The following is a 10,223-nucleotide window of genomic DNA, read 5'->3' as shown; positions in this document are numbered from 1 at the left end:
CGGCAAGTTTTTAGCTACTTTTAGCCTTAAGATGTTTTGTGAATACGAGGCCTGACTTGATTCTTAATTTGTGAAGCTGTGGAGCTTCAGCACCACGGACAGCAGCCGATCCAGAGCTCAGAGCAGCAGTGGACCTGACGACTACCAAAGCAACAACAGACATCAGCAATATCTGTGTTAAATAACAAGGTTTCTAGGCAGTTCTGACATTCTGAATTTCCTATGACATTCCTGAATCAGTAAATACATTAATAAACAAAACATTGTCCAGTTGGCAGGTGTTCAAGCAAAACATTGCAACAATGCATCAATTTACATTGATGAGGGGATGCTCAAAAACCCATCAAATATGTAATAAAACAGGGTACTGTCGAAAAGCGCTGTCACCATCAGCGTAGCTCGCCTCTGGCCCGCCTACATCAGATACCGATTTGATTGGTTCCCAGAACTGCTTACGTAATGCAGTAACGTGCATCATTGCTTGATGCCAGAGTGTCTTGCAGAGACAATTCAAATTGTGCTCACGTGCGACCTCTGGATTTCCAGGGAAGTGCATTAACGTAGGTTATGCAACAATGAACATTGTACATTGAGGTGAGTTTAAGTAAACTGCAAAAACTATTTGTTAGTAATAGATACAATAAAAAAGTTGTATTCTAAAACATTTTTAAAAGATTCAAGTTAAAATCGAATCCTATTAAAATCATGTAGAAATGATCCTACAAGACATTTGTCTCGTCCTATAAGACGATCCTATAAGACAATTCCTTATGGAATCCAAGGAACGATTCCAAAATACGATACAGATTCTAATTGGAATCCTTTAGGTTTTTTTTTAACAAGGGAATATTTTGCAGATTCTGAAAAGGAGATGTAAAGTGTTGACCTAAACTTCCTCACAAATAGCTGTTGTTGCGAATTAACTTAAGAGGGAAATGTATATAAATAATTAATGACTAATTATGATTACAATTATTTATATCAGCTGCCAGTATTAACTGTAGCAGAATTAAATATCACCATTGACTAATCTATTCGTCCAGCAATCATTCAGGTTAATTTCACAACAACTCTAAGCAAGTATATTTACTTGGCCGCAAAAAAATAACATTCTAACAGTATTAATGCATTAGAGTATGTAGCTTGATCAGAATTGTAAAGGGACATTAATTTACAATGCAGAATCAGAGACTCATGTAATTTGTGCACTGTAGTTTTATTAACCCTTTCAGTGGTGAGTTTAAAATATTCTAGCGGACCCCCGAGAGTTTTTTTTAAGTGACCGTTATTTTAGAACGTTCGTCCTTATTGTTTCCATGGCGACGCGTCAAGCTTGAACACAGACACAATAACACCGTATGACAGATAGATCGCTTTTATTTCGTTTTTTATCCAGAATACTCACACACTTGCTTTCCAATGCCATGAACTATCTTATATTCCGATTCACAAATATGTGTGAATTAGTATGTTTCATCGTTTAAAACCCTATATAAATGATCTGGATCTTAATCTTTAACGTGAGATGGGCGCGGCCATGTTTGTTTGTGCTGCGGTTCAGAGAGTCCTGTCAGCCGCGTTTACAGCACGTACATTCATCTGTTTCTCCCGAAATACATGCAAGTAAGTGGCTGGTGAACTAGAAGAGGAATAGAGTGGACTTTTTAGTTACTTAGCCTATGTGTATGTGATATGAATAAAACACTTCTGCAAATTATATTTGAATAGATTGTTATTTGCTGCTTCCATAGACCTATGTGTGTATTTTACAAACTCTAAATGTCTTGTTTTACTAGTACTTATGTGTATTTAAATGTCTGAAACCTAAAATAAGCGTTATGTGGTTAAAAACACTGCATATATGACAAGCGCAGATCTCGTCCGTCTCCAGCGCGCCAAAGCGCAGTTTGAATTTGTCAGTTGCGTGACGTCACTGAACGTTCTAAACCCCAAATGTGGGACCGTACTCCCAGGGGCACAGAAATTAGAATCCCATATGTGGGACCGTACCGCTCAAAAGGTTAATTAACTATTAACTATGACTAACACATGACTAATCTAAACAAACAAACATACATACAATCACTCATACATGGAGGAAGGGCATCTAAGATTGGATAAACGGAGCCATTAGAGAAACAAGAAAAATGACGAGATGAGAAGAATCACTTAACCACCTGAATGAAACCATCAGTGCCATTTTACAACAGGGTTTACAAATAAAAAACTAAACCTCTGTTTGTTTGTTTTTTGTTTTTTTTGTTAAATGTATGATACTTGCATTGCCTTGGTCGTTGACAAGTGTTTGGATGCAGTCTCAGATGAAAGTCTTGATGGTTTCAAGGTTTTGGACTTGGGATCAAGTTTTTCTGGGTTTGAAGAGCGATGAGTTTCTGTGGTGATTGGGAGTTTCTTCCAACGTGGAAAGTGAAGAAGAATGATGAGAGAGAGAGAGAGAGAGAGAGAGAGAGAGAGAGAGAGAGAGAAAGACCCAGCTGAAATCCTGTGATCTTTGGGGAATGAAAAGACAAGGTTGCAGGGCCTGGCACAGGCTTAGGGTTCTGGAGAGTTTCCTCATCTTCCTAGGAGTTCAAGGCCTCCCAGGTTCAGAAGCATCGGCTCTGGGACTCATCAACCAGAAGAAGGCAAGGTGATGAGATACGGGACTAAAAGAACTGAGAAAAGCCAGGAGAACTGAGACGAGTCACTGTGTGAAGCCCTTTTCTCTTATGGGGGTCACAGTTAGGAGATAAAGGTAATTGGGAGGCCAGGGTAATTTATCTTTGGGAAGCTAGAGAGCCAATGGTGACTTTCGCTTTTGGAGGGAAAGTTTTCCTGTAAGCATTTGTCTGTAAGCATGTTATTTGCATATGTTCTGGGATTGGTTGTTCATGCAAAAACTAAACTAAAGATTTGTAAAACACTAATATGTTGCATAGGTATCAAAAGACAACATAAACCATCTTCTAGATCATCAAAATGATAGACCAAACATCTTATATGTGTGGTTATACTCCATAGTGATCTATCATAACACACGCATAAAATTTTTACATTTCACAGTACAAAAGACAAAATAAATGAACAGTAATAATATACACAATGATCCGAGGATATGTGTGTTCGTTCACAGAAAGGTTTTTCTAAGAATTTAAAGTTTTTTTTAGAGTATTAGTTGGGGAAAATTCTCTTTACATAGTTTTGAGTCATAAAGATTATCTGGTCTGGCAGAGGAGTCCTGGATGCCATAGTAAGACCATTTGTAGACATCATGGCAGCCAGTGTTGTGGATTGGGTGAGGGGGGTCTGTGATCATGTGTTAATCTAATGAAAAATTGATTATTTGGTAAATCTAATGAATTGTGTCTGATTGGTCTGGACCCTAAATGTTTTTTTTTTTCTGAGCAATACAAAGGCAACAAAGAATGTCGGTTTGTAGAGTAATTTATAACAGCTTCAGATGTGGGTCAACCAATCAGAATCAAGGACCGAACTGTCTGTTTTACACATTTTGGCTGAAACTCTTTCCAGACTGAGGGGATCTGTCAGTCTTCTATCTATTGTGGATCCTCATGTGCTTGTCAAGGTTTCCTCGTTTACTGAAACTCTTTCCACACTGTTTGCAGGCATAAGGCTTCTCTCCAGGGTGAACTCTGAGGTGGACTCTAAGGTATCCAGGATTACTGAAACATCTTCCACACCGTTTGCAGATAAAACACCTCTCTTTTGTGTGAGTTCTCATGTGCCTTTTAAGGTTTCTATTTTCACTGAAACTCTTTCCACACTGTTGGCAGAAAAAAGCCTTCTCTCCTGTGTGAATTATCATGTGCCTTTTAAGGTTTCCATTTTCACTGAACCTCTTTCCACAATGTTGGCAGATGAAAGGCTTCTCTCCTGTGTGAATTCTCATGTGCCTTTCAAAGTTTCCTTGTTGACTGAAACTCTTTCCACACTGACGGCACGTGAAAGACTTCTCTCCTGTGTGAATTTTCATGTGGACTTTAAGGGTTTCTTTTTGATTGAATCTCTTTCCACACTGTTGGCAGATGAAAGGCTTCTCTCCTGTGTGAATTATCATGTGCCTTTTAAGGTTTCTATTTTGACTGAAACTCTTTCCACACTGACAGCACATGAAAGACTTCTCTCTGGTGTGAATTTTCTTGTGGACTTTAACTTGTCCTTGTTCATCGAAACTCTTTCCACGCTGAAAGCAAGTGAAAAAACTCCTAGTTCTTGCCTTTTGAGCTCTTTTTTGTGTAGATGTATTTTCTGACTGTAAGGAACTAAATGATTTTTTTCCAGTTATGAAAACATTAAGGTTCTCAAACTGATCATTCTCTTCAGTTTCATTCAGATCTTCCCTCTCCTCTTTCAGTGCTGTTGGGCCTAAGGTGAAAAAACAAAGAAATAAAAGTTAACCCCAGTTTAATTCCACAAAGCAGGTAACACCAATCATGTAGATTTGTAATGCATGTATGCTAGATCTCATATCATGGTGTCCAAACCTGATCATAGTCTGGTGTCCTATAGAGTTTAAGCTGGCTGCTGCTATACAGTTTAATCAATCTAATAATAGTTTAGAAAACCTAGGTAAAGACTGATCTCAATTATGATGTACCATGTTTTTTATGTCTTCTAGGGGATCAAATGCAACAAATATAAGAAAGGCTAGGAAAATGGACAAACTCCCCACTCCACCATCAGATGAACAATTCATCACGCAATAATTCTTTGAGCTTTTATCAATGGGAAATGATGTTAGCCAATCATAAAAATGGGCTGTTACAGCGAGTCCCAACCACATTCTTTGAGGCCCCTAAACACTGCATGTTTTTAATGTTTCTCCAATTAAGTGATTAATTAACTGGTTCAGGTGTGTTTGATCTGGGTTGGAGCTAAACTTTGAAGGATGGTAAATCTTTAGGCACAGGGTTGGGCACCCCTGCACCAAGACCTAAAATGGATGACAAATGGTCAGACAAAGGAGAGATGCAAAATATGCAGTGTTGGGTGCCTCCAGGAACATAGTTGGGAACCACTGGTCTGTTAAAATGATCTTTTGAATGGAAAATCCCCAAAAACTTACTGTAAACAACAAACAAACAAACAAACACATCACAGAACATATCCTTTAAAAGAGAACAGGCAATATTTTTACACCAATTGAAAGTTAAGTGAGATGTGAAGTATGGTGAATTTGTGCTCTGCATTAAATCCATCCAAGTGCGCAAGCACACACACACACACACACACACACACGCACGCACGCACGCAAAACACCTGGAGCACTGGGCAACTCATGCAGTTAAACTAACCTGGTTCAAGGCAGGTTAATCTGTCTACTCTGAGTCCTCTAACTCTGACCATCTGGAATGCATTGATGTTACTTACCACTGACTCTTTCCCACACAATTATTTAACCTTATTTCACTTTAAACATAAAAGTAGATATAAAATGCAACTCAAATAATAAATAAAATGAATAGAAACCATAGACTACAGACAACTGTATTTAATGTTTTGTGCCCAAGATTTAATGATATTAATGACAATGATATTAAACATTACAAATCTTTAAGGCACTAAATTAAAAATGAAATAATAGAAAACAGCCTACATTTTAACTGGAAATAAATGTACTCATTTGAGCTAGTAATTAAGACTGTATTAGTCATCTTACATTTTATTTTAATTTACTGCTATTATAAAAATACACTTATATTTAGGATTATAATTGTACGTGTCACATTTAATGTCCGACAACAAACATTTTAGCAAAATGTCTACTTTTCCCACAATTATTGAGCTACTACTATATTTGTTTGCATGACTTTCTAACATTTACAGATGAAGAATATGCCCTGAGGAAAACACAACATCTCAACTGTACTAAACCGTACAAATAGACCTATAATCAACATAATGGACTGCTTAAAAACAAGCGCGCACATCAAATTGCCTTCACTCACTGAACCAGGATCACATTAGTGAGATTTTGTGACTTTAAATGGTCATTTATGGAACCACTTTAACCCAGATTGATTTGTTATCTTATCTCAAGTCAGGTTTTGGAGTTTTCTTAGTCTTTCCCTATAACACCAAATCAATTATCCATTCATTCAAGTAAAAAGTTTGTTATACCCAAGATTATTTCCACCATTTGTTGTTAATTTATTCATAAGCAATAATACAATTATATAAGCTTGAACATAAATAAGCATATCTGTGGTATTTGCCACATTGAATCGATTACTAAGATGCTGTCATAAAAGAAAACTAAATAATGAAAGAAACCATCCTGGGTATTTAAACCAGAAGTATGCATGATAACCGGCTTTGTTCTAGCATCCCAAAACACCCTTGGAGTTAAACATGGAGGTGAAAATATTATGCTTCAGGAGTGTTTTTCTGCTAAGGGGACAGGACAACTACAGTACACCACATCACATCAAAAGGAGCATGGACAGGGTCATGTACCATCAATTCTTGGGTGAGAACAATTGAAAATGGGTTGTGGATGGGTATTCCAGCAGGACAATGACCCAAAACACACAGCAAAGGCAACAAATGAGTGGCTCAAGAAAAAGCACATTGAGGTCCTGGAGTGTCCTAGCCAGTCTCCAGACCTTAATCCAATAGAAAAACTGTGGAGGGAGCTGAAGGTTTAACTTGCCAAATGTCAGCCTTAAAACCCTAATGTCTTGGAGAGGATCTGCAAAGAGGAGTGAAACAAAATCCCTCTTGAGATGTGTGCAAACCTGATGGCCAACTACAAGAAACGTCTGACCTCTTTGATTGCCAAAAAGGGTTTTGCCAGCAAATACCAAGTCATGTTTCTCTAAGGGGTGAAATACTTGTGTTACTCAAAATCAGCAGGGGATCAAATAATTAGTTTCCCCACTGTTGTAATTTGAACTTTTAGGCTATTTAGTAGGCATAGTTTGCTGAATTTTGAGTATTAAAGTCATGTGAGAGATCAGGACAAAATAGAGAGACTGAAAAGTAAAATGGAAGTGAAGGTGCAGTTCAGAAGAGGACTTTGAATTATTTTACATGTTGCATAGTCTAACGATTTAAACCTTTTTTTTTATGTGATTACCATACAAAATAGGGTTGTCCATGTTTTAGAGATTGTTGTGGGTGTATGGGATGACCTGGATGAGTGTGAGCTTTCCCAGCCGAAATTTTGTCCCAGTCCACCCCTGAGCTCCAGATTCAGGGAACAGAGGACTCAACTCTAAGATACGAAAAGGGAACTCTGATGCTCCCCTTGGGAACACTGTACTCATCGGCGACCCTTGAGAGTGAGGGGAGCACTGCTGTGCTCAACGATAAAAGCCACCTAACGGTGTGTTCACACGGGGCGTAAGTGTCAACGCTTAATGGAAGGCATGGCTGACGTTTTGTGGTCATAGCAGCTTCAGCCAATGAAATGCTGCTCTTGAACAGGATGAACGTGATTGGCTGCCACCTGGCCACTCTATTTGAATTGAGCGATCCTGATTGGCTTACGCTTCCGTCGGCAGCGCTTCATTGGTGTTGCTTGCGGCAGAAGTTGAAAAATTCTCAACTTCTGCCGCGAGCAACGCTAGTGAAGCGCCGCAGACGGATCCACAATTCTTTTCGGCAACGCTTGAGGTCACCCATTCAAAATCAATGGGAAGCATTGACGCTTACGCCCCGTGTGAACACACCGTAAGAGAGACAAAAGTGGACTAACAATTTTTGGTGCCTCACAGAACATGAGACAGCAGAGGACTCTCAGAAATCAAAAGAGAACTTAGAGGGTCACCTTGGGAGCGACATGATCATAGGCAACCCTCTAAATTGAGTTAGGATAGCACTACCAACTAAGTCATAAGGGCAGTCACATGATGGGAGCTCCTGGGAGAAGCATGCAGAAGCATAAGACACCTGGTATGATTGCCTCACGAAGTTCCATGGAGCAGAGGACTTCATTCTCATAGATGAGAGGGGCCCCCAGATGTTTTCCTTGCGAGCGGTGTGCTAATCAGAGACCCTCAAGAGCAGGGTGGCGAACATCTGCCCTGGAGAGCCACAGCCTCACAGAGTTTTGCTTCAACCCTTAATCAAACACACCTGAAGAACATAATCAAGGTCTTAAGGGTTACTAGAAAGCTACAGGCAGGTGAGTTTTAATTAGGGTTGGAGCTGAATTCTGTAGGATGGTGGCTCTCCAGGGCCGGATTTCGTTTCCCGACTCCAGTCCTCCCTGCTCTAGAGTGAAGGGAGCACTGCCAAGTTCAAAGACAGGAGCAGAATAACAAGGAAGGGGGAAAAGGCCAAAGAACCTGATATGACTGCACACAGAGCTCATGGAGAAAAGTCCTTAGCTCTCAGATCGAGAGAACTCACATGCTACATCAGAGACTAGTAGCTTTATCAGGCATTAATGCAGACAAAGTGAAAATGACATTAAAAATGTGAAAGCTACAGATTTGTTTACTAATGAAATGCTGCGGTTTCTTGGAGACTCACACCAGTTCTGTTGTGGATTTCGTTGGATCTATTATTGCTTTGTATTTTGACAATGTTGACAGTGAAGTGCTTAAAATGTAAAATCTTCACTTAATATTATCTTTTTGTTTAAATTATAAAATCAACATTTGAAATCATTTGAATATTCAGAGAAAATTGCACTCTTGCTCATATTTAAAAGATGAAAAGCAGTAAGTCACACTGTATGTTTCTGTATCGAAGAGAGTTTCTTAAACCAATCTCTATGTACAGTCAACATTTGTTCTTCATGCTATGAAGTGCTACAAATCTACTTTCAAGACACAATGAACAGCAGCATGATTTGCTAAAGCAGCACTCTGTGGGCATTCAATCATACGTACGCTGCTGGTGTGGATCAGTCAGGTTTCACAGCAAAATTGATGTAAGTTAATGTCATTTGACCATTAACTCACATTTAACTGTTTTTATAATAAAAGTATCATTTTGCTTAAACAAACGCCAAAGCTCAGCATTTTGTTCACGTACCCCTCCATCAGTTTGAGAAGCACTGGTTTATACTGTTCTCATGGTAAAATACAGGACCTTCTTTATAAATATGCCCTGCTGCTCCACTCTGATGCTCCTGAACAGCACTCATCTATTTATTTACTTAATTGTATTAATATTATTTGAATTATTTTCTTAATTTCTTCTCTTTATCTATTTATTATATATATTTTGTTACTTCTTCTTTCCCCCTTATTCCCTCCTTATTTATATTTTTATATATACAAGACATAGAAGTGTACAACTAACACATTACAATCTCACACCTCACATAATTACAACTAAATGTAACTTGTTTGTGTTTTGGCTTTTTTTTATTGTCAGACTTGCTTTATATTTACAGCACTGTTTGTAGACAGCATGCAGTCGCCAAATACTATTACTCACATTTCAAGGTTTGCTTTGTGCAAAATGTATTATTTTCTTAGAGACTTTTGCATATTTACCAAAGTGATAGAAATCAATTGTTTTAAAATTAAAAGCAAATGTCGGATTTACAGAAAAAATGTAAAAAAACCAACTAACCTGTTTGTTCATCAGTATCTTCATGCTTGACTTTAAATATGTCTTCACTCTCCTCTTTAATAAACTCCATCTTTCTTTGTTCCTCAGTATCTTCATGTTTCAATGTTTCTTCAATCTTAATGTCTTCACTCTCATCTTTAATAAACGCCATCTTTATAATAGTGTCACATGGATCTCTCTTGATTCTCCAGGAGTGTTTTTTTCTGTGTGTTTGTACACTTTGTCCTGTTTAAGATGAGAATAATTAACGGAAAGAACAAACAAAGCAAACTCAATCTCTGGGTGCGTCTCAATCAGCTCCTAGTTCAGTAGTCAGTGCACTAGTAAGACAGTCAGAGAGTTAAAGACTTAAATATACATTTGTAAAAAAGTAAAAAAGACGAATTACCCATAAGGTTTATATTTTGGCAGGCTATTTTTGATTTAGATATGGTATTCAATTATTTGTACATCATATCTAATATATTACACTTTCATGAAATCATTCTCGGTTGTGATTCACTCGTTTGTGTTTGTTGTTGCCGTTTGTAGTCCGCGTGCCGCTGAATCGAATCACTGAATCATTTCACAAATGATTCGATTCAAATGATTCGGATTCTCAGTTTCTCTCATCATTTCTTATCATCACACGATTGATTCACGATATAGAGAGCGAAATGAGACGCACCTTC

The 10,223-nt window shown here is 38.1% G+C and overlaps 1 protein-coding gene across 1 annotated transcript; it reads right to left on the bottom strand.

Annotated features, from left to right (window-relative positions):
- Positions 1-1,151: 1,151 nt before the first annotated feature.
- On the bottom strand, positions 1,152-9,773 carry LOC141326534 (uncharacterized). Its single transcript, XM_073835272.1, has 2 exons — positions 9,553-9,773; positions 1,152-4,386 (listed from the first exon to the last, which is right to left on the bottom strand). Exons 1-2 carry the CDS (start codon positions 9,701-9,703, stop codon positions 3,554-3,556), a joined length of 984 nt encoding a protein of 327 aa, XP_073691373.1. The 5' UTR covers positions 9,704-9,773; the 3' UTR covers positions 1,152-3,553.
- Between the last annotated feature and the right edge of the window lie 450 nt (positions 9,774-10,223).

Source organism: Garra rufa, chromosome 2 (genome assembly GCF_049309525.1).
Source record: "Garra rufa chromosome 2, GarRuf1.0, whole genome shotgun sequence".
NCBI classification, from domain to species: Eukaryota; Metazoa; Chordata; class Actinopteri; order Cypriniformes; family Cyprinidae; genus Garra; species Garra rufa.
The sequence above is the reverse complement of the archived record's forward strand: the minus strand, read 5'-3'. Positions and strand labels throughout refer to the sequence as shown.

Bases quoted from the DNA above. Each gene is read 5' to 3' on its own strand.
- LOC141326534 (XM_073835272.1), bottom strand. From the start codon at position 9,703: ATGGCGTTTATTAAAGATGAGAGTGAAGACATTAAGATTGAAGAAACA. The intron at 4,387-9,552 runs GTTAGTTGGTTT...TTTTCACCTTAG, and splicing joins AGATACTGATGAACAAACAG to GCCCAACAGCACTGAAAGAG.